The sequence below is a fragment of the Bombina bombina genome, chromosome 10, assembly GCF_027579735.1.
Source record: "Bombina bombina isolate aBomBom1 chromosome 10, aBomBom1.pri, whole genome shotgun sequence".
NCBI classification, from domain to species: Eukaryota; Metazoa; Chordata; class Amphibia; order Anura; family Bombinatoridae; genus Bombina; species Bombina bombina.
The window spans coordinates 131,552,862-131,577,663 of NC_069508.1; the positions used below are offsets into that span (position 1 = coordinate 131,552,862).

At 37.3% G+C, this 24,802-nt stretch overlaps 1 protein-coding gene across 1 annotated transcript in view; it reads left to right on the top strand.

The window, feature by feature from the left end:
* The window catches only part of USP33 (ubiquitin specific peptidase 33), a 315,907-nt gene extending 308,234 nt beyond the window's left edge, over positions 1-7,673 (top strand). The window contains exon 23 of the mRNA XM_053693333.1: positions 6,058-7,673. Within this exon, the coding sequence (XP_053549308.1) occupies positions 6,058-6,215 (158 nt within the window). The 3' untranslated portion in view covers positions 6,216-7,673. The remainder of the gene's footprint in view (positions 1-6,057) is intronic.
* The last annotated feature ends 17,129 nt before the right edge of the window (positions 7,674-24,802 follow it).

The window sequence follows — 24,802 nt, forward strand, 5'->3', positions numbered from 1 at the left end:
GCAGGAACGTAAGCTCATGACCCGGCCCATTTTTGGTTCAGCACCTTGAATAGCGCTTGCTGATTGGTGGCTACATTTAGCCACCAATCAGCAAGCACTACCCAGGTACTGAACTAAAGATGGGCTGGCTTGTAAGCTTAAATTCCTGCTTTTTTCAAATAAAGATACAAAGAGAACAAATACAAATTGATAACAGGAGTAAATTAGAAAATTGCTGAAAATTGCATGCTTTATCTGAATCATGAAAGAAAACATTTGGGTTCAGTATCCCTTTAATCAGTACAACTGGAAGAAGAAGGAAGTTAGCAGTAGTGTGAAGTCTTTCCTATTCTTACTGAACAGTTTGTTTAAACTTTATGACTGTTTTTAAGTAGTTGCTTTATATTAACAAAATGGTAATGCTTCATATGATGTTACTTAGAAGGTAAAAACAGATTTAAAGGGACATTTAATGTATTCATGAACCTAGATTACACTGCAGGTATCTGAAAGAGAGTTGCTGCACATGCGCTGACAGGTCAGTATAGGAATGTAGTAAAAGATAGATTTCTATATGGCGGCATTCATGAATAGAGGCGGGGAATAACCTCAATAATATACTTATATAATGTGTTTCATCTCCCTTTAAATGGGAAGTAGACAAATAATTTTTCAGTAATTGTGTTTGTGCCAGGACTGTCCTTTCAGTCAAGTTTGTGGTCAACTCTTTTCTCCTTCCTTTTTCCAAACGTGTTCTTGCTTGGTTAAATGCAAACAGACTCATTTATGAAGTGGTAGGGGTATATTGGGTTGCGTTATGCTCCCTTAGACTTCTGGAAGGTGTGGGTTACCTTTTCTAGGTTAGGGATCATCTACCAACCAGTACTGAAACTATAAACTGGTCCTCTGGATAGGCTTATGAATACAAAGGTATTCCAGAAATTCTATTGTATTTATCTAAGTCACTGCTTTTGGAAATCTATTTCTCATTTCAGCCAGTGTTTTCTGTAAAGATGTGTATGTAGAATCTGCAATAAAACTTTTTTTCTTCTAAATTCAGGGAGAATCCACAGCTGCATTCATTACATGTGGGAGTACAGAACCTGGTCACCAGGAGGCGGCGAAGACACCCCAGCCAAAGGCTTAAATACCTCCCCCAGTCATTCTTTGTCTTTCGTCACAAGAGGTGGCAGAACCTCCAGGGTCGGAGTCTGCTGACTTGGGTCCTCCGTCTGCGGAGGGCTTAGCATTTAGATTTAGAGTGGCACGCCTGTGTTTACTTCTGAGAGAGGTTTTTGCGATGATAGAGGTTTCCAATACTGCTCCGTCAGTAGAATCTCTGTCCTCTAAATCGGATAACGATCTTGACTAAGACGAGTGGAGGATGGTGATATCCTCATTGTCTTGTTTTTCTTTTTGTTTTATCGTTTATTTAGAATCACTGTTCCAAGCTCTATGGGAGGTTGTGTCGTATGACAGGCAGGACCTGTTTTTGTTTACACACTCCTTTTCAGCTTATCTGTGCTTTGCCTTTTTCTTAGCTATTCTGTTACGGATAGTTTTTTTGTTTGAGCTCTGGTTTGTTTTAGAAACTCTTCTTAGAAAGACGTTTCGTCACATGGGATTTTTTATGCTATCGACTTTGATGTTCGAGTTTGTTGGAGACTTCCGGTGGAAGCTTATAGATTCTGATCGGGGTGATAGTTCTCCCGACATTTTAGAGAAAAATTTTAAGCCTCGGAGCTTGATTTCTTTAATTTGATTACTTAGTTGTTAAGAAGTTTCTCTTTTACTTGGGAGTGTTCCGGAAGATGCATCGTATCCTAGATAACAGGCAAGACCTGTTGTGGATACTAGTAAGGTCTGTTCCTTCTTTCTACTTAGGAGAATTAGGTTTTTTCTTCTAGATTCTGATCCAGGTACAGCAGGCCCATCTATCCTAGTCAACAGGCTGGACCTGTTTAGGTATTATCTGGGATGGGTGCTTGATACTGGATCATATGGATCTAGGGGTCCTAGAGACCGGAACTAGGCTTCCTTTCTGGGCAATCGCCTTGTCAGAGAAGACATGGGACCTTTGGAGTCATTGTCCCCGGAATCTATCACACTGCGGGATATTTTCTTCCACCGTTGGTGCATGCCCTAATAGGGGAATGGTCTTCCCATCCTAATTGGGTTCTATGATATTGAAGTAGAGCTTATCAGTTCTTCTTCCGAACAAAGGAAGGGAGAACCTTACATTCTCCAGCGAAAGAAGGATGTCTTTCTTGTTTCATCCTTTTTGTGCAAATTTGGTTCTTAGGAGCCGTATTTTTCAGTAAACCTCATTCTGATCATTCTTGGGATTTGGGTTTCAGGTGGCAGTATCCTGCTTCCAGATTTTACAGTAGTTCCCGGGTCTCGGTCTCCCCTTACCTAGTTTTTCATGTGGCTAAGGCTGCTCTCCCTGGGTTAGGTTTTCTTCCTATGGTTGTTTCAAATCGCAACATCAATCAGGAGATTGTGGTTCCTTCCTTGTGTCCTAATCCTTCTTCTCGAAGGAGTGGTTATTTCATGTAGTGGTTCATTTCATCTTGGATGTGGTTCGGGCCTTGAAGTTCTATCTTGAGGCTACAAATGAGTTTTTGTCAAACTTCTTCCTTGTTTGTGTCAGTTCTGGGAAGCATAGGGGGCAGGAAGTCTTGTCCACGTCCTTGTTTTTCTGGTTGAGGAGCATGTTTTCTTAGCTTATAGAGTCTGCGGGACACAAGCCTCTTCAGTGGTTTATGGCACAGTTCAAGTACAGTGACATTTTTTGGGGTCTCTGACATGAGTTCTTATGGTTCTGATTATTGGGCGGCTACTTGGTGGTCCTAACATTCTTATCTTTTATTTTTTGCTTCTGTCAAGGAAGCCTTTGGAGTTTGGGGTTCTTGCAAGCTGTGGTGCCCTCAGGTTGGGCCACCTCTTATTTGTACCCTCCCGTTAGCATTCAGTGTTCTTTGTAGCATGGGTATAATTTCCCACAAGTAGCGAATGCAGCTGTGGACTCTCCCTGTATTTAGAAGGAAAACATAAATTATGACTTACTATATAATTTCCTTTCCTTCGATACAGGGAGAGTCCACAGTTCCCGCCCGTACTCTCCGGTGGGCAGCCTTAAATTTTGTTGTTTTCTTCTGGCACCTTTTTCACCCTGATATTTCTCCTACTGTTCATTGTTCCCTCGGCAGAAAGACTGGGGGATGAGGTAAGTGGGGGAGGTATTTAAGCTTTTGGCTGGGGTGTCTTTGCCTCCTTCTGGTGGCCAGGTTCTGTATTCCCACAAGTAATGAATGCAGCTGTGGACTTTTCCTGTATCGAAGGAAAGGAAATGATCTGGTAAGTCATAATTTATGGGGGGGGGGGGGTTTTCATTAAAAATAAAGGTTAAAGGGGGGGGGGGCGTGTCCTAGCCGCAGCCGTGAGAAGTCGCAAATTTGAGGAGCTCCTCATATAAACTTACAAAATGTCAATAACCTCTTCTCTAGCCAGCTACTTTCACTTCTAATTTGTGAAACTAACGAAGGAACAGCTAAGGATCAACTTGATACTAGCTACTACCTTGTTTTTATTGACAAAATACGAAAAAGAAATACAACTTGAGTCTCCACAGATTGACGACTGTGGCCTCATATCTTCTCTACATTCAACCATCCCCCCACGGTTTGTTAACAGCCGGGTAAAACAAACTCACGCTAGTGAAAATTTTATATATTCTCCACTCTTCGAAACCATGTACTCTGTCATGGAGGGGGATTTACATTGGCAGCTGCAGATCATGTTTGGAGTGCTGACACGACGGATGCAACGCAACTTTGACGACCTGCGCCATACACTGCGAACAGCCAGTGGTAAGGAGACACACGAACCCTCTGAAATGATGGAAGTGACAGACACTGCCACTCAGAAATGGAACCCCAAACCAAGTATACAGTGTCTCCTCTCAGAGTTTACAAGCGATCCTGAGCCTACCACTGCAACAGTGAGTATAGCAGCCCCACAGGTAGCCTTTCCCTCACGAGTACTTGCAGCACCTCAAGACAGAACCACTGTTCACCTTCCTACTCTAGTCTTAAGTAACCCTCAATGTAATAGTAAAGAGGAGAAGCCGGAGATTACCCGACCTGAAATTGACATCCCGACCCCCTATGGTCCCGGACCCACCACCTTGACCCATGCTTCCCAGACAGAGGTTGCCATCACATCTACCCTGACCATCTTCCGGGAGGGTGCGGCCGACCCCCGGGGATGTGTTGAGGCCTCAGTGAAGAAGTCTGTCTCACTGACTGAACACCGGAGAATTATTCAGGGAGCTGACAAAAAGAGTTTGTCGAAGATTCTGGCATCTCACAGTGTAGCTGTATTTTATATCTTCACATGGCGCGATATAGACCAGCTACCTAGAAGAGGTATGGGTTAACCGCAAGCACACTCACATCTGCACGGAGCAGCGGACATTTATGCCCCAATTTGCCCACCCTCCTCCCTGTAGTTCACTCTGGTTTTCATGAGTTTCTGTTATTTATTTTTTTAACCCTTTTATGCCTGTATGAGTTCCTATTTGTGTCTAGTTAGACATTTTTGAGCCTATTGTGCTGCGCTCATTAACTACATGGACGCTCTCTAGTGTGATGTTATATAAAACTCTACGCAGCTCCAGCTATGGCTCTCCTTGAACTCCAATACAATAAACTATATAATCGCCTTACTCCCAAACCCATTCTAGGGGAACACCTTGTTTACTCTTAATGTATACACTTCACTGTTGTTCTCCTTTAGCTCAATGTTTAGTTGGGGACATAAGCGGTTGTATAATAGGATAGAGCTGGCATGTTATATTTAATGACTGTTTGATAGACCACAAAGTTTGATGCACCATATTGGATATTGTTGTCAGATCTGTTTTACTTTACTAATGTACATTATATCCACATCTAAACCTGTATTACATTTGCATCCTGGTTAGATTTGTGCCACATATGTATATATCATAGCTAACATGCCCACCTGATATACCAAGGTTCATTCCATCCTCCTGTATAACTACTGTTAACGGACATTCTGCGCCCTACTATCCACTCCTTTACAATTGCATGTTAATTCCCTAATCTGCCTACACCGGTTTTCCCAAAGGATCAGTTTTGACACCCTCTCCATGGCATGGTATATTCACTAGCCCAATTAGAATTCATTTCACAGTATACACCCCTACTTTCCCTCATACGAGTGGCTTTGGCCCACTGCTCTCCTTTCCCTTTACCCCCTAAAAAAAAGAAAAATGACGTTCCATCTTAAAAACAAGAGATTAGCTATTGATTGTTCTAGCCTGATATTTCAACACAGATCTGTCCGCTTATATATGAGGATTTCTGTCGTTGTCTCTGTAGAGTATTATGTTAAAGGATCCTTAATTTGAATTTGTATTTCTTTAATCACTATGCTACCTGACCACATAGCTAAATTGTTTAAGTTGGACTCAAATGACAACTTCTATGGATAATATCGGCTACATGGTGACAACTTCTTATGTTTATGTCTAAACAATAACCTTGTTGTTATATAGTACTTTTGAAACCTCAATAAAAATAAATTTACAAAAAAAAATAAAAATAAATAAAGGTTAAAGGGACATGAAAGTCAGACTTAAATGTAGAAGCATTTTTACAATTTAAATTCACAGCTATCAATTTTAATGTGTGTGGAATATAAAAGTAGGTCCCATGCCTCCTCCCCTACTTTGAATGCTGGTGGTGGATGATTGCATGACTTGAATTAGAGTAATACAAAATGGGGGTGCGCATGCGTGCTACCTACTGATTCACATGCACAGTAAAGTTACCACAATAGCTGTAATAACTTTTACAGAAACATTGTTGCATATATCAGATGTACCACTGTTTTCATAAAAACTAAAATCTGTGATTAATTTAGAAATTTTCACTTATAAATGAAGCAAAGAAAAAATGTATATAATGTGCCTTTGAGTGCTGTCTTTTACTAAATAAACGTATGTGTTGCTTTTTATTATAATGTTAAATGTTTGCTTACTTTGGTTAGGAGCTGATTCCGGCCAAATATCAGAAGAAACTTGGAATTTCCTTCAGTCCATCTATGGTGGGGGGCCCGAGGTACTCTTGAGACAAAATGTTGCACTAACAGAATCAGAAGGAAGCCAGTCGGAAGAAAAGATTGATGTAGAAACACGAAATGTATAAACATTGGTCTTAATGTAAAGGAGCTTAAATCCCTGTTTTTGTTGTTGTCTACGAATCATTCCTTTCGATAGATTATGAGATTAGAGAGCCCCAGGGCATTATTTTGGCTGTGATTCATTATTTTTTTGTCCTATTTATGTTTTCTAAGAGCAAATAAGCAGAGAGTTTTATTTCAGATCAACTGTATAAATGTATGGAGATATTTTCTTTAATAGTAGGCTAAAATGACTTAATTGTATATAATGTGCAGTTGAAATGTCACATTCAGTGTATTTGCCTGGCATGTGAAAGATAATGATATTTGTAAGCTCTTCCATCATTGCCTTGGTTAATGAGTGTAAGTGTGTGTGCTCTGTATTATTGAGTTGTGTGTGAGAGCGAATTCATGAACTAAACATTCCTTAACCCTATCAACAACGCACCTTTCTTCCCGTAGCACTGGGAACAATAGTTTCACTGTTGAGACTGGGTGTAGCTATTTTTTCTGAAGGAGAATGTGTAGACACTGATATTTTAAATTAGTGTAAATTTTGTAAAGAAAATATATGTATGTATGCTGTCTGAGGTAATGTGACTTTTACATATAATTAAAGGCAAGTAGAGGACTCAAAAGGGGAAAATGGGTAAGATCCAGAACCTTATTAAATATTTTAAATAGTATTTTTTGTATAAAATAATGAACTGGGCAAGTAGACCGAATGCAAAATCATACAGTAAAGGGACGCTATCATGTCTTAAAAACAGACACAAGTTAACATAAATTTTGTATAATATTGATTGTGAATAACTTTATTTTTGGGGTAAAGCATAAGAAAAATACTCTTTTCCCATTAGAATTGCTTTACAATTTTTAATGTAAGTGAGAAAGACAGCCGCTGCACTTTTAAAAAAAAAAAAAAAACACAACATAGAAAATACATCAATATTTGGCTGATTCTACTTGTCTATCAAAAATGTCAATTTTATGGCTATTCGAGTGTAATAGGTTCTACTTTACTGTGTTTTTATACAAAGTAGTCTGTCTCTGAGACCTGATCGTACCCTTTAACTTCCTAAATTGTCTCAGGAATAGATAGGTTTTATGTTTTGATATTTTTGCACTTTTAGTGCATGATTAAAGGAGCACAGTAAATGATTTTGGAAGATGTGTTATTTTTGTATGCCTATGGTAATGAAATAGCATCTTGTGTGTATAAAAGTACTGTTCAAGACAGCATGGTGGGTTGAAAAAGACGTCCTTAGCTTCTAATTGTAGACAAGTTAACAAAAATAAAGAATTAATCAATCTGCACACCATTTCAATATAAATAAATAAATCTAAAACATCTAAAATATTGACTCATAAAATATTATAACTTTATTTTCTATCATTGACATTTTTTTCTATTAACTGTGGGAACACTGAAATGACTACTGTGAATATCTTGTGGATTCCACAATAAAGGGTTTTCTACGTTATTTTATTTTACTGATTATCAATCTGGAAAAAAAAGTATTGCACACTACAGGTAAGTCAGTTTGCAGTAAAACTTTGCGGAAATTCTGTATGATTCCCAACTATATACATACATACACCATTCTACGCAGATTTTATCAGCCAAGATTACTGCAACTAAAATATTGGTGCTTTTTTGGAGTAACTGCATTGCTAAAGGGGTTGTTTGCAATAACAAAAATTGTTGAGATTGCTCCAACTAGTTTTTGTAGAATCCATATGTGAATAGTTTTTTTCCTCAAAATTTGCTAGTGTTCATTTCTAATACGTTTGCTTATGGAATGAGATAATGAGAACACAGACATTCCTGCTGGTTTATGTATGCATTGATTGAAAGGCTTGCAAAATGAATAATTTCTAGCATGATAAATGTGATGCAAGGATCAAATTGGAACTCATTTAAAGATAAAGAACCATAGTTTGTTTGGGAATGTAAACAACATTATAATCTGCCTTCTTTTGAATTAAACTGTATGTTTGCTTTTGGCCTCTTACACTGCTGGAAACTAAGTGGTGCAAAGCTGTGTTTATATCCTTAATGAACATTCTCACCAATTACAGCAGCAATCGACTCTAATTACTAAAAGTCTACATAACACTTAAGTCCTCTTAGTGCGGTTTTTGCTAATGCTTAAATTGGCCTTTGCCTTACATAATTATTGAAAAAATAATTATATCTGCCATGGTACCAGGTGAAAGGAAAATATAACAAAACCATCTGACTCGGAAACATACTCAAATGTTACATCACTAATTATTATATATATATTGAAATATCCACTAGTCCTAAACGATATATAAAAATGGTGACTTTTCCCAGTTTTTAACATTGAGTGGACTACTAACTTTTAACCCCTTACTGAAAAACTATAGTGATATTTGTGTGTGTGTGTGTGTGTGTATATATATATATATATATATATATATATATATATATATATATATATATATATATATATATATATATATATATATACACACATATATATATATATATATATATATATATATATATATATATATATATATATATAGGTAGCCCTCAGTTTACGCCGGGGTTAGGTTCCAGAAGGAATGGTTGTAAATCGAAACAGTTGTAAGTTGAAGCCCAGTTTATAATGTAAGTCAGTGGTAAGTGAGGGAGATAGATTCCAGGCCCCTCTCAAAATTGTCACAAGTAACACCTAATACATTATTTTTAAAGCTTTGAAATAACGACTTTAAATGCTAAACAGCATTATAAACCAAATAAAATAATCAGACAACATAGACTTCACTTGCATTTTTCTGCAAACAGTTCTTTCTATGCATTCCAATCTGGACTGATTTATAGACAGGAAGATCTTGTTCAATTGAAATCTGCTCGATAGCTTAGGTCTGGTTAAACTGATTAATTTCAGCTTGCTTGGCTTTGCTACAACACAAGCAGACAGCTCCACCTACTTTCTATTTTAATAAATGCACTGCTTCTCAATGCTTTTCAATAGCAGTCACATGACTGGAAAAAAAAGGTTGTTATTCTGAAACGGTGTAAATTGAACCGAGGGCCACCTGTATATGTGTGTGTGTGTGTATATATATATATGTGTATATATATATATATATATATATTTATTAGACTTTTAAAAACCATACTATGTATGTTTATATGTATAAGTCCATTACCACAATTTGCTTTTTTTCCACAAATAATTTTAAAACACCTGATTTCACAGAATTTCTCAAAAAAAATCCGCTAATAGAAGTAACAAATATATTTTTTAGTATATTCTGAAAATTCAATTTTTCCTGTATTTGATATGACCACTGTTTGCCTTAATGACTGCTTCAACTTTGGCTGCTGTTGATTCAACAAGTTTAAGAATTTTACAATCAACATTGTTCCAGCACCCTTTTAGATCACCCTAAAGAGTTTCTAAAGCTTTTAAAGACTGGATTAAAGGGACACTGAACGCAATTTTTTTCTTTTGTGATTGAGATAGAGCATGACATTTTAAGCAACTTTCTAATTTACTCCTATTATCAAATTTTCGTCATTCTCTTGCTATCTTTATTTGAAATGCAAGAATGTAAGTTTAGATGCCGGCCCATTTTTGGTGAACAACCTGGGTTGTTCTTGCTGTTTGGTGGATAAATTCATCCACCAATAAAAAAAGTGCTGTCCAGAGTTCTGAACCCAAAAAAAAAAAAAGCTTAGATGCCTTCTTTTTCCAATAAAGATAGCAAAAGAACGAAGAAAATTTGATAATAGGAGAAATTAGAGAGTTGCTTGAATTTGCATGCTCTGTCTGAATCACGGAAGAAAAAAAATTGGATTCAGTGTCCCTTTAAAGTCTTGTGATTGTGTAGAGGAAGCAATGCAGATTAGCACCCTTTGCTCTTGCTTGAACTAAGATATATGTTTAATATTATTTTCTTACTGGAAAATGTATTCTCTCCCACACAACTTTAAGCCAGAACTGATGGCATGCCTCTGCAGAATAGAGTGGTACATCTCTTTGATCATGTGCAGGGCAAAACATCCCCACACTGGAGTATTTAATGTAGAATGTTTAGTTGTAGGCTTTACACACTGTGGTGTTGGCGTCTCATGCTGTCGTCTTCTCACTTGAATTGTGTGATTGCAATTAAAAAATATATATATTTTTTTTAAATGTGGTATTTTCTGGCCATGCTAAACATTTAAACTTTTTTTATTTTTATTGGGGTTAGAGACTTTTATTCTCCTGTAAAGAACACATTTTGCCAGTAAACTTTTGATTGTGCTTTTGCTTACTGGGAAAGGGCACACCTGATTCAGCTGGAGGGTGCAGATGCTGTTCTATTCCATAATTATTCTTCGTTATTCTTTATTATTTATCTTCTGAAGGTGTGGTCAATTAAGGTCTTCCTGTGCTTGTTTTGGATGAAAATGATTTGGTCAAGAAAATCACTTCAGTCTATGTTGTACTACCCTTTAGCAATATTCTATTTATAAAAACAAGGTTCCCAATCCCTTCTTCATCGGTAGAAGAAAATTTAAATAAATATGTCCAATCCAATGTAATAGTCCATAATGGACCCAATGGGAAAAATGATTATGTTTAGATTGTCATCAGCCAAACCAACATGATATAGTGAACATCAGTCACTTAATATAATAATGAAATATTTTACCTTTTAGTCGCAGAAATGCTGTATAGTATATGTGCTGTCCCACTTCCAATTTGTAGGTAATAGTAGCTACAGACGGTGTCTGGTGAAGTGACGTGTCTTAACAGTCGACTTGCCCCACCACTAACCTCAGTCTCAAAAATATGATGTTCAATGGAGGAAGAAGATGAGATATCCCCAACATATAAACACCCAGCCGATATCTTGACTCCAATTGGTGCGGTATACAGAGAAGACACAGATCACCAACGTCTGACTATACAACCACCAATACAAATTGTCCTCTTGGAAGAAACATCTATTTATGCAGTTTTGTTTACAATAATGTAAAAATGTCTCTTGTATGCTCATAAAAGTCAACTAATCATCTCCGTCTTCAGCCCTTGGTGTCCTCGTTGGGGTATCACTGATAAGTTTTGTAAAAGCTGCTGGAATATAGTCTGTCAGGTGGAAGCGGTGTAGCTGGTCTGTAAGCTTTTCTTTCTTTGATATATTCTATTTAACTGCAATTTGGCTAGATTCAATGTTTGTTCTTTTTAATGGTTCACTAAGCTACTTTTACATCATTACAAAAGGTATTTCAATTAATATGTCTTCATCGATAGTAAAAGCACTTTTCTAATAGAATCAATATCAGATGTTTTTCGTTAAGACAACTCGCATGCATACTTGGGTTTTTATTCTTCAAATTAAATATATACTGTTACAAAAGTTTTAAAAACCTAAACATAAATGTTGTGCACAGAGGATATTCATATAAATGGCAATATTACATCAATATATATAAAATTATATTTCTTTTCTAAGATATGGAGAGTCCACAACGTCATTCAATTACTAGTGGGAATATTACTCTTGGCCAGCAGGAGGAGGCAAAGATCACCACAGCAAAGCTGTTAAGTGTCACTCCCCTACCCATAATCCCCAGTCATTCTCTTTGCCTCTGTCAATGGAGGAGAAGATGTTTGGTGTCTGAAGAAATTAATTCCTTTTTCGGGTACTTTTCCCTGCAAGAAAGGATTTGGGTTTAGTCCACGTCAATCTCTTCAGTAGAGTAGTGGGGGATTTTAAGCAGTTAGGAAGTTGTGAGGTAGTCCTTGCTTTGTTTCCTAACACATTGCTGCCCATGGTACAGAAAGCCAGAGTTGGTTACTCTGTTCTTTCTTTTTCTACAGGTCTCTGTAAGGAGTATGTATCCTTTCACGCCTTGTGAGCGGTCTTCTTGCCGGACAGCTAGACTGCAGGTAATTGCTTTTGTCTTCTAGGTCTTGGAGACTTGCACTTCAGAAGAATATGTCATATACAGTAGATGGGAACATTTTTAAAATCCTTTATACAGGATTTTCTTTGGCAGTGGGTAGGTGCATTATGTATGTTGAGACTAGGGGCTAATCTTGCCTTTATTGGGATGTTTTTCCTCTTTGGGCTAATTTTGTTGAAATACTTAATTAGTGTGTGTGTGGCTTATGTTTTATACAGGGATTTATGTATAAACTTTAAATTTAGTTGGTTGGTTTTCTTTGCTTGCCTAGCTAGAACAGGCTAACTGACAGACTTGAGCATTTGTGTAAATTAAGCTCCGGTGTTGTAGGGAAACGCGGGCCTTTTACCTGCTGCGTAGTTTCCTCTCTCTGCCGGTCATGTGACTTCTCTCTGCTGTCGGATATTCACTGAGCGGAGCAGCGTCATTGAATTTCAGTTTCTTCAGTGTTGATCTGCTATATGATCGTTTTAAAAACGTCTGGCAGCCAAATTGTGTGTAAGTGTTACGGTATGGCACCTATTTAAAAACAAATCTACAATTTGGGGAATTTTTTATTTAATATTATGGACATGGACCAAGACTGTGTCTTTTGACAAATGCTTGTTATGCCTTGAGGCACAAATTGTTTTGCCTATGCAATTCTGTGCTGCGTGCTTAACTAGAACATTTCAATTAAACGATAAATTGTTGCCCTCTGAGCCCAATGTCTCTCAGGATGATGCTGTTCAGGCAATGCCACAGCTTTCTGCTCAAACGTCTCAAGCTTGGCATCACATACAGTGCCCTGCAGTTCCTATCAGCCTCCTGGAGGAGTTTATTTGCCTGCAGATTTTGCTGCACGTGTATCTTCTGCGGTATCTGCAGCATTATCTGCTTTTCCTATGCTTGGAAAACGCAAGAGGAAACTTAGACATTCAGATAGTAAGGTTTCTGTTCCATCTACTGCTACGCAGGTTGCCCTCCCTCATAAGTCTTATGAGGAGGATACGTTGGTAGCCTCTGAGGGTGAAATCTCAGATTCTGACAGTATTATTCCTTCATCTGATACTGAAGAAGTAAACTTCAGATTTAAGCTTGAACACCTTTGTGTACTTGTAAAGGAGGCATTGGCTACTTTGGACGACTCCGATATTTCTGTTGTTGTCAACCCTAAGAAGTCTAGTAAACTTAATAAATACTATGATGTTCCTTCCTCGGGGGAAGTTTTTCCTGTCCCAGACCGTGTGACGGAGATTATTTCACAAGAATGGGAGAAGCCAGGGATTTCTTTCTCCCTGTCTCCTGTATTTAAAAATATGTTTCCAGTTGCTGACTCCATTAAAGATTCTTGGCGCATGGTGCCTAAAGTAGAAGGGGCTATTTCTACTCTGGCTAAAAGAACTACGATCCCTATAGAGGATAGCTGCTCCTTTAAGGATCCCATGGACAAAAAGCTGAAAGCTTATTTGAAGATGTATGTTCATCAAGGTCTTCAATTGCAACCTGCAGTTTGTGTTGCCACAGTAGCAAGTGCGGCATCTTATTGGAGCGACTCCTTGTCTGAATCAATTTTAGTAGAGACTCCATTGGAGGAGATACAAGATAGGATTAAGGCTCTCTCAAACTAGCCAATTCCTTTATTTCTGATGCTAACATGGGATTTATTACACTGGGAGCCTAGATGTCTGGCTTCACTGTCCTAGCCCGCAGGGCATTGTGGCTAAAATCTTGGTCAGCTGATGTTACCTCTAACAATATAAAATAGATAAACAGTTAAATAAAAGTTCATAAATAAGGATATATTTTCTCTCTCTGGATTCTCCAGCCTTTCGTGTTCTTCTGTATGTTCTCAAAGGAAAAGAAACAAAATACACAACATTGTGTAACTCTGTAACCACTTTCAGGAAAAATGATACACTTGTTTACGAGTGATTACTCACATTTCAAGGAAAAAAGTTGATCCAGCGAAATGTACGTCGGAACTGTTAATGACAGACTCTCCAGTGCGTCTTTACATTTGCTTATACACCTGGGGGAGGAGTGATTCCCACTGGTAACGCAGGGTGGACGGTCTGGCGGTTAAGTTTCTGCTTCTCTATCCACATCCATCCAGGGCCTGGGACTGCTCTTCTGAGTAATACTGCATATATTATTGCTCACTTGTCCTCTGTGAAAGGTGTTTGTGGTGCATTTGTGACGCTTTTTATATTTTTAATAAATACCATATTTTATCATATTTGCGTGAGAGTAACTGTTTACCCACCAGTATAAAGTGGGTGTGCGCATTTCCCTGAGCTTGGTTTAAGCTCCAACAAATGTGAGTAATCACTCGTAAACAAGTGTATCATTTTTCCTGAAAGTGGTTACAGAGTTACACTATGTTGTGTATTTTCTTTCTATTCCTTTGAGAACACACAGAAGAACACGAAAGGCTGGAGAATCCAGAGAGAGCGAATATATATCCTTATTTATGAACTTTTATTTAACTGTTTATCTATTTTATATTGTATGATTGTACCATCACATTTATTTCACACTTATTTCTTTTGTGATATTTTGGTATATTTATTTTATACTGATGTTACCTCTAAGTCCAAGCTTCTGGCGCTTCCTTACAAGGGGAAGACCTTGTTCAGACCTGTTCTAGCAGAAATAATTTCTGATATTATTGGTGGAAAAGGGTCTTTTCTACCACAAGACAAGAAGAACAGACTCAAAGGACATCAAAGTAATTTTTGTTCCTTTGGTAACTTCAAAGGTCAAACGTCTTCCTCTCCCAAGCAGGAGCAGTCCAAGTCTTCTTGGAAGCCCAATCAGTCTTGGAATAAGGAGAAGCAATCAAAGAAACCCTCAGCTGAGTCTAAGTCAGCATGAAGGGTCGTCCTGGGATCAGATCAAGTGGGGGCAGACTTTCCCTGTTTTGTCAAGCGTGATCCTTGGGTTGTGGACATAGTATCTCAGGGTTACAAAATAGAATTCAAAACTTTCCCTCCCAGGGGCAGATTCCACACCTCAAGATTATATGCAGACCAGGTAAAAAAAGAGGCATTCTTGAACTGCGTTCAGGACCTTTCCTCCCTGGGAGTCATTGTTCAAGTTCCAGTAAGGGAACAGGGTCTAGGATTTTATTCAAATCTGTTTGTGGTTCCCAAAAAAGAGGGAACTTTTTGACCCATTTTATACCTAAAGTGCCTCAACAAGTTTCTCAGGGTAAAGTCCTTCAAAATGGAAACCATTCGTTCCATTCTTCCTTTGGTCCAAGAGGGTTAGTTTATGACGTCCATGAAGGACGCATATCTTCATGTTTCCATCCACAGGGATCATCACAAATTCCTGAGATTCGCCTTTCTAGACAAACAATTTCAGTTTGTGGCTCTTCCGTTTGGACTTGCCACAGCTGCCAGAATTCTCTCAAAGGTTCTGGGGGCTCTCTTGGCAGTGATCAGGTCTCCCGAAATTGCAGTGGTGCCATACCTGGACGACATATTGGTTCTGCGCCATCTTTTCAACAAGCAAACTCTCATACAGAGATCTTGATGTGTTTTCTATGTCCCCACGGTTGGAAAGTTAAATCTGGAAAAGAGTTCCCTTGATCCAGCTACAAGGGTGATTTTCTTAGGGACCATAATAGATTCCCTAACTATGAAATTTTTTCTGACGGAGGTCAGAAAATTCTCTCATCTTGCCTCTCTCTCCTCAGTCTACTGTTCGGACATCAGTGCATTAATATATGGAGGTAATTGGTCTGATGGTCGCTTCCATGGACATCATTCTTGATTCCATTTGAGAGCTCTGCAATTATGCATGCTTAGACAATGGAATGGAGACCATTTTAATCTGTCTCAGAGGATAGATCTAGACCAGTCCACAAGAGACACTATTCCATGGTGGCTTTCTCAGGACCATCTGTCTCAGGGCACATGTTTCCGTAGACCTTCCTGGATGATTTTGACCACGGACGACAGTCTGCTAGGCTGGGGAGCAGTCTGAGACTCGTTAACGTTGAAGGGACTTTGGACAATTCTCTGATGGCTTGGCCTCAATTGTCTTTAGCCCGGTTTATCAGGTTTCAGTTGGACAACATCACCTCAGTGGTTTACATCAACCACCAGGGCGGAAGCTCACAATTGTTGTCTATCTGCCATCCACATTCCTGGAGTGGACAACTGGGAAGCAGATTTCCTGGGCAGGCAGACATTTCATCCCGGGGAGTGGGCTCTCCATCCAGAGATATTCTCCAGGTTAACCCTCAAATGCGGGGTGCCGGAGGTGGATCTGATGGCGTCTTGGCAGAACACCAAGCTTCCAAGGTACGGTCAAGAGATCCTCAGGCCGCTCTGATAGATGCTCTGGCGGTTACTTGGGATTTCGGTCTAGCATACCTCCGTTTGTGCTCCTTCCACCAGTTATTGCTCATATCAAACAAGAGTGAGCATTGGTAATAATAGCTCCTGCATGGCTTCCCAGGATCTGGTATGCAGACCTAGTGAAGATGTCATCTTGGCCACCTTGGAGGTTGCCTCTGAGGAAGGACCTTCTAACCCAGGGTCCATTCCTCCATCCAAATCTAATTTCTCTAAAGCTGACTGCTTGCAGATTGAACGCTTAGTTCTGTCTGAGCATGGATTTTCTGAGTCGGTCATTGAGACCATGATCCAGGTTTGAAAGCCTGTTACTCGAAAATCTTACCATGGTATGGCGTAAATACCTTTATTGGTGTGAATCTAAGGGCTACTCTTGGAGTAGGGTCAGGATTCCTAGAATTTTGTCTTTTCTCCGGGAAGGTCTGGAGAATGGGTTGTCAGTCAGTTCTCTAAAAGGTCATATTTCTGCATTATCTATTTTGTTAAAGAAGCGTCAGGCGGATGTGCCAGATGTTCAATCTTTTTATCATGCCCTGGTCAGAATCAGGCCTGTGTTTAAACCTGTTGCTCCTCCTTGGACCCTTAATCTTTTTCTTAAAGTTTTGCAGCAGGCTCCATTTGAGACAATGCATTCCATAGATATTAAGTTGATATTTTGGAAGGTTTTATTTGTTATTCTGATTGGAGAGTTTCGGAACTCTCGGCTTTGCAGTGGGATTCGCCTTACCTTGTCTTTCATACGGATAAGGAAGTTCTTCATACTAAATTGGGGTTTCTTCCTAAAGTGGTTTTGGATAGAAATATTAAACAGGAAATTTTTGTTCCTTCTCTCTGACCCAATTCTACTTCTCATAAATAACTTCTGTTGCACAACTTGGATGTTGTGCGTGCTCTAAAATTCTACCTACAGGCGACTAAGGATTTTAGCCAGTCTTCTGCCCTGTTTGTTTCTCAGGAAAGCGTAAGGGTAAGAAGGCTACTTCTACTTCTCTTTCCCTCTGGTTGAGAAGTATGATTCCACGACCCTACCCTTTATTAAGACAGTTATATTTTTTTACTAAACCTCAGGCACCTCTACACCTTTGTGTTAATCCTTTCCCATTTCTCTTCGGTTGAATGACTGGGTATTATGGGTAGGGGAGTGACACTTAACAGCTTTGCTGTGGTGCCTCCTCCTGCTGGCTAGGAGTGATATTCCCACTAGTAATTGAATGACATTGTGGACTGTCCATATCCTGAAAGAAAGAAATTTATCAGGTAAGCATAAATTTAGTTTTTACTACTTTTATAAATTAATGATCAAATTAAACTAGTTGGTTGTAGCTTACTCAGTCTTTGGACCCTACTGTGTGTGTACATACACAAAGTTAGAAATCTCCACTAGTCCTGGAAGAGTAATATATTTTGCCTGCTAGAACCTTCAGTTTCTAGTTTCCCTTCAGTCACCCTTTGCATGTTTGTGGCCTTGGTTGTTATTCTGTCTACTTTCCTTTAAATTAATCTTCCTTAGCTTTGTATCCTTTACAATTATACAGGGTTCTGATTCTGTTGTCTCTAAAGATCCATTTGCTTTTCAGAACAAGTCTGTTTCTGTCTAAGTGGCTGAACTATTAGCTTTTTATGTTGGGGCTTCTTTTTGTTCAGGATTCTTGATCTGTAATCTTACAGATAAAATGGTTTGGAGCCGTCTGGGGGTCTCAGAAGGGCATTAGGAGTTTGTTTTCCTCGGGAGGTGAGGTTACCTGATATTTTTAACTCCATGCATTATTCAGGTACTTTCAATGTTGGCCTCTTCTGAATAGAATCTTTCCTCTCTTTTCTGATTGGATTATGTTACAGCTGTAGCTTATGTCTATCATCAGGGGTAGATTTGCAGTTCCCTACTTATGAGCATAGTATTTAAAATTATTTCCTGGGTAGGAATTTATTTCTGCTGTTCTTATTCTGATTAACTGGGAAGCATTTTTTTCTCAGTCTTAAGTTTTTTCTGCATGGAAGAGTGGTCTTTACATTTGGTTATGTTCTATTAGACTATAGTTATTTTGGGTTGCTCAGATATATTTCCGACAGCTTCCTGGTTCAAGCTCGGTTTTCCCAGGTACTGTGTAGGTCCAGGGATCTTTGAACTGTGTTTGTGGATGCTCTAGTAGTTCAGTGGATATATTGGTTAGCCAATATTTTTTACTACCTCTTGCTTTTTTTCCCAGGGTGATTGGCAGGATTTGGCAGAAAAAAAATTGTTTTTTGTTTACTTCATTTGTTCCTGCTTTATTTTGGTTTACAGGTCTTGGTCTGATGTCCAGTTTCTTTCATTTGCTGCTTTTGCATTAAGACCTTCTATTTAGGTAATTTCTTTCAGGTTCTCTCAACTGGATGGTTCGGAGATAGAATAATTTATACTCTTTGTCTTAGAACTATTTGTTCAGTTTCTGGCTTGTTAGTCTGTCATTAAATGTCTGGAAGGCCTTTATTTCTTGGTTTTCTTTATCCAGTTTTTCTGGCTATATTTTCAGGTAAGTTTGGATAAGAGTTTATCCACCTGTTCTTTAAAAGCTCAGTTTTCTGTGCTTTATTTGTTATGTTACGTGAAACGATTGCTAATCTTTCTGTTATTCTTGGTTCATGCCTGGCCTAGATTTAAAACTGTTATTTTTCAAAAAGTTTTGACCTTGTTTTTGCAGGTTTCTTCTTTTTGAGCCTATGCATCAGCTAGATATTAACTTATTTCTGGAAGTCTTTTGTTTCATTTACCTATTTCTTCTGATAGAATAATTTATTTTCTTTATTTCTTTTCTTCTTATCTTATTTAGGATAAGGTGATCTTTTCTGACTCTCTTAGATTGGACTTTGTTGTTCCTTCTTAATGTTTTATGTCCTTTATTCTGAATGGCCTATTAATTTTGGATTCTGTTAGAGCTTTGTAGTGTTATGTTGACACTACTAAGGTTTTTCAGACAAACTTTTAGTTTGCTTGTTCGTTTTGCTGGTTCTATGTCCATTTTTTTCATTTGTTTATTTGGCTTCTTGGTTGAAGCTCTTGATTTATACAGTTTTCTTGGTGGCATGTTCATCTCGATCCAGATGGCTTTCTGTTCTTTCTTTCAGTCCAGTTGCCTTTTCTTGTGTTTGATTGTTTTACCAGTAGAATAATTTCTCTAGTTATTAATTTGGTCTCCTTTGCTTATTTGTTCTACCATTCTAATGTTTTTGCTTCTTCTGAGGCAGCCTTTGGTAGGATATCCTTCAGGCAATTGTTTCAGGTTAATTTGTTTTTACCTATTGTTGGCTTTTTATAGCTTTTAATTGCCTTTTTTGGGCTCTTTTGGGGTTTGTGGATTTAGTTGTCTTTTTTTATTGAAAAAAAGGTGTTTCTTAGATCCCATCCTTTTCTATTATTACTTGTGGACTCCACAGCTTTTGGATATTTGTTCCCAGGAGTAATGGATTGTGGACTCTCACCACCTGTATGGAAAAAAAATGTATGTTTACCTTCAATTAATTCGTGGTGGTGTGAGTGGTCTGAGGTACCTGTGAACAAACATACTCTACCAGCAAGGAGGGAGAGGATCACTACACTAAAAAATACTATAGCAGGGGAGAGGGAAAGATAGGGTCCTACAGCTACATAAAAGATAGTGGAAGGCAGTCTCTACACTGCAGAAAAAGCTTGCAATCTTGGACAGGGGGTGAGGGGTTCACTAGACTATAGAAAAAAAATTATTACTTATAATAACAAAATATATGTAATTTAATGGTTATGGTATTGTGAGGGTGGGAGGGTTAGAGAGCTTGGGTCGGGGGGAGATTAGGAAGATGGGTGGTTTCCCTAGACTAAAGAAATAAAAAAAAAAAAAAAAAAATATATATATATATATATATATATATATATATATATATATATATATATATATATATATATATATATATATATAAAAAAAAACTTAAACTGCATGCTGGCAGACTGTCTGCCAGTACCTAAGATAGTGGTGACCAATGGGAGATGAGGCAGGGGAAGAGAGCTGTTTGGGAGGTGTCAGGTGCAAGGGTAATCTCTACGTTGCAGCTAAAATTAACCTTTCAGAAGTGTGGTGCGCAGCTGCATTTAGCGGCCTTCTAATTGCTAAAACAATGGCAAAACTATGCAAGTCTGCTGTTCCTGAACAAAGGGGCCCCAGAGAACCTATTACAACCATTTGTCTTATGACTTGCAGTAGTTGTGTGTAAATAGGTTCAGTGAGAAACCTAAAGTTTGTGAACAGTTTTTTTTAATATGATTGCATTTGGCTGCAAATGGTGGCATGAAATATACCAAAATGGGCTGTGTCTTTGAAAAAAAAAAATATAGGGTTTTTTTTTATTTTTTTTTTACATTTTTATTGATTCTGAAATGTATATTAGCAAAATAATAACAGAAATGTTTACATAATATTAAAGAAGTACTGATATTAATAGTGAGTGTTCATGTATTCAGTTCTCAAAGTCTCCTCTATATGGGCCACGTGATGTGGATATAAAAAAAAAATTTTTTTGTCATTTTATAAAGTATTTGTGGTAAACAACAGCAAGAGAGTCGTTCTTTCCTTAACCATTTTATTGCATTCATTAATTTTCCAAAGACAACAAAATTAAATATATACCTGTGTTTTTTAAATATAAAATAGCAACTGATCATTTAATTTTGTCACTTTGTAAATGGGCACATTTTAAGACTATCCAGAGGTCTGACATTGCATGCATACCCCTGCCCAAACTCAATTAACTTATTGTGTTTAGTAAAAACAAAGATAAAACCACAGATAGTTGCACGGAAAAATCATTCCATATAGATTTTCCAATGGCATAGGCCTTGAATTTTATGTCAATAAACGTGTCTGTTTCTGTACTATCATAATGTTCCACTATTACTTTTAAGAGTGGTTCTTCCTTTATAGATTCAGTGGATAGGCAGGGTAAGGCAGTCTTTAAAAAAAAAAAAAGTTTACAAAGTGGCAAGTTCCTTTCATAAGGCAGGTATTTCATCTAAATGTATGTCCCTCATTTTGAACATTTAGTTTGCAACCGTTAGTGATATAATCTATCAGCCTGCCCTAATAGATTGGACTTTGAATATGCTAGTAATCTTTGGGTTATCCGTTGTATTTATTAAAACTTAAATACATAAGTAACTTTATATTTGACTTTAGTTTACTAGCCAGAATAAGTTTCTAGTCCACTCAATATTAAATATAGGAAAAGGGTTTCTAGGAAGTTTTACCTAATCCATAATGAAGATTTATATGGGTCAGATCCTGATCCAGATTCAAACCAGATCCTGATCTAGATTTGAACACTGAAGCAAGAACTGATTTATTCCCTATTAAATTGAATTTGAATATTAATACTTTTGACTAGAGGCTTCTGTAATAAACCTAAAAATGCCTGGCAATTGTAAAGGACAATACATAGATAACTGCATTATATCAAGACAAACCCATTCTTTAATTCTAAAACCTAGAAAGTTGCCGCAATATAAATGCCAGAGAGAGGGTTGCTTAGATTATAATTGACCCTCTGTACAGTACCATCAAGACAAAAATAAATCTGAATTATTTATATTGTAGCTTAATACTTAGAGATATGAACCTAGTTTTTTTTTTTCATTTTGGGTTTCATGTCTCTTTAATTGTAATCAAAACTTTATATTTCTTTTTTTTTTTTTTGTGCCTAGACAGTTTATAAATATTTAAAGTAGCAATGTTTTTTTTATGTATCCTATCTAAATAATAGATTGACACATATTTAGATAATTATTTTAGGTTTATGAGAGATTGCTGTTCTAAATGGTGTAAAGTAATTCTACTTCTTAAATCAGTGAAAAATCTATTGCTGTTGCAAACTGCAAAAAAAACTCAATGGCTGGAAATGATTGCACGCATGTTGTGAATGTTTGTTTCTATTCAAATGCATATTGTAAATCTTCAATAAAGTAAACAAGTGAAATGATTTGCCATTGTGGTTTTGTTAGACATTTTAGCTATGAAGCAAAGCCAGCATACCTTAAATGAGATTGGATTGCTACAGAGTAAATTCATTTTATTGGGATTCAAATAAAGTGTTCCGATTCTGGGTTGTTAGGATTAATATAAACCATTAAGAGACCAGGCTGTTGTAGACATTTTTACTTTGTAGTTGTCTAATGTCACTGTGTCAAACAGAAGATCACAACTTTTTACTGTTCAAATGCTTAAAGGAACCGTCTAGTCAAAATTAAATTTTCATGATTCAGATAGGACATGTAATTTTAAACAACTTTCCAATTTACTTTTATCATCGGATTTGCTTTGTTCTCTTGGTATTCTTTGTTGAAAGCTAAACCTAGGTATGAAAATTTATAGGGGGCGCCAAAGGTTAAAATTGGCAAGTACTATAGTCAAGTGATCTATAAAAGATACAATGGTAAAAATACTATAAAAATATGTAGATAGATATAAATATGTATGTATGATAATACAAGAGATGTATAAGCAATCAGATTATCAGTGCAAATCAAATATTGTGAACACAAAAATGTTCATATAAAGAGTCCAATGAAATTAAGTGTCCAGGCCGAGACATGGCCTAGTATTGCCTGGAATGCAGTGATACAACGTGCTATTTGCCTATCATTGTTTATCTCCTGTTTGGAGAGAAATTTCAAAGAACATATCCTTTCCGGTAGTCGGTAACCACGGGAGACCAGTCTGCTGGGTGACTGAGAGATTCCAGCCCGCTTTGTTTGCGCCATCTAATAAGGGTGCTATTATACACGTGAGTGCAATTTGACCTTTGTATCACTGCATTCCAGGCAATAATAGGCGATGTGTCGCTTCTGTTTATGTTTAATATCTAAACTTAGGTAGGCTCATATGCTAATTTTTAAGCCCTTGAAGGCCGCCTCATATCTCAGTGCATTTTGAAAGTTTTTTCACAGCTAGACAGTGTTAGTTCATGTGTGCCATACAGATAACATTATGCTCACACCCGTGGAGTTATTTACGAGTCAGCACTGATTGGCTAAAATGCAAGTCTGTCAAAAGAACTGAAATAATAGGGCAGTTTGCAGAGGTTTAGATACAAGGTAATCACAGAGGTAAAAGGTGTATTAATATAACTGTGCTGGTTATGCAAAACTGGAGAATGGGTAATAAAGGGATTATCTATCTTTTAAACAATACAAATTCTGGTGTAGTCTGCAATTTTACACAGTACTTCGGCTTGTCCATATATTTAAAGGAAAATGAAACCCAAAAACTTTCTTTCATGATTCACATTGAGCATAGAATTTGAAACAATGTTCGTTTACTTCTATTATCAAACGTATGCTTGATTCTTATGGTATTCTTTGTTGAAGGAGTGAGCCAATTACAAGAAGCATATATCTGCAGCCACCAATAAGCTGCTAGCTCCCAGTTGTGAATTGTTGCTTCTGCATCTACCTAGGTATGCTTTTCAACAAAGGATACCAAGAAACCAAAACAAATTTGATAATAGAAGTAAATTGCATGCTCTATGTAAATCATGAATGGGAAATACATTGAAACAAACTAGAACATACAAGCCCATACTAATAACTGAGTTATCTCTAGATGATATCAGGAAAAAAATCGATAATATTAAGGTAAATAAAACGTCAGGTGCAGATGGAATGCACCCAAGGGTTTTAAGGTAACGTGGCAATGTTATAACCAAACCTCTACTTTTAATTTTTCAAGACTCATTATCCTCATGCATAGAACACCAGGACTGGCATAAAGCTGATGTGGTGCCACTTTTTAAAAGGGAAGAAGGGCTGATCCAGGAAGCTATAGACCAGTTAGTCTGACATCAGTAGAAGGCAAGGTACTTTAAGGGATTATAGTCACAAGTATATTAATGTAAACAAGATTATGAGTTAAAATCAGCATATTTTTATGAGAAATAGATCTTGTCAAACTATTCTGATTAGATTCTATGAGGAAGTAAGTAAAAATATAGATAAAGAGGAATCATTTAATGTGATATACTTGAATTTTGCAAAGGGTTGTGATTCAGTGCCACATGAGAGATTATTGTACAAGATTAATGGACAGGGAATAACTGAAAATGTTAGCTCATGGATAAATAACTGGATAAAAGACCGGGAGCAATGAGTAGTAGTAAATGGATCATGCAGATGATCCAAATTTACATATGGTCATTAGGTTAGTACAGGATCAAATTGCTTTGCAAGGTGAATTAAAAAAATTGGAAGAATGGGCTTGTAAATGGAAAATTAGATTTAATACTGAAAAATGTAACATCCGACATTTTGGAAGTAAAAATAATCAGGTAAGCT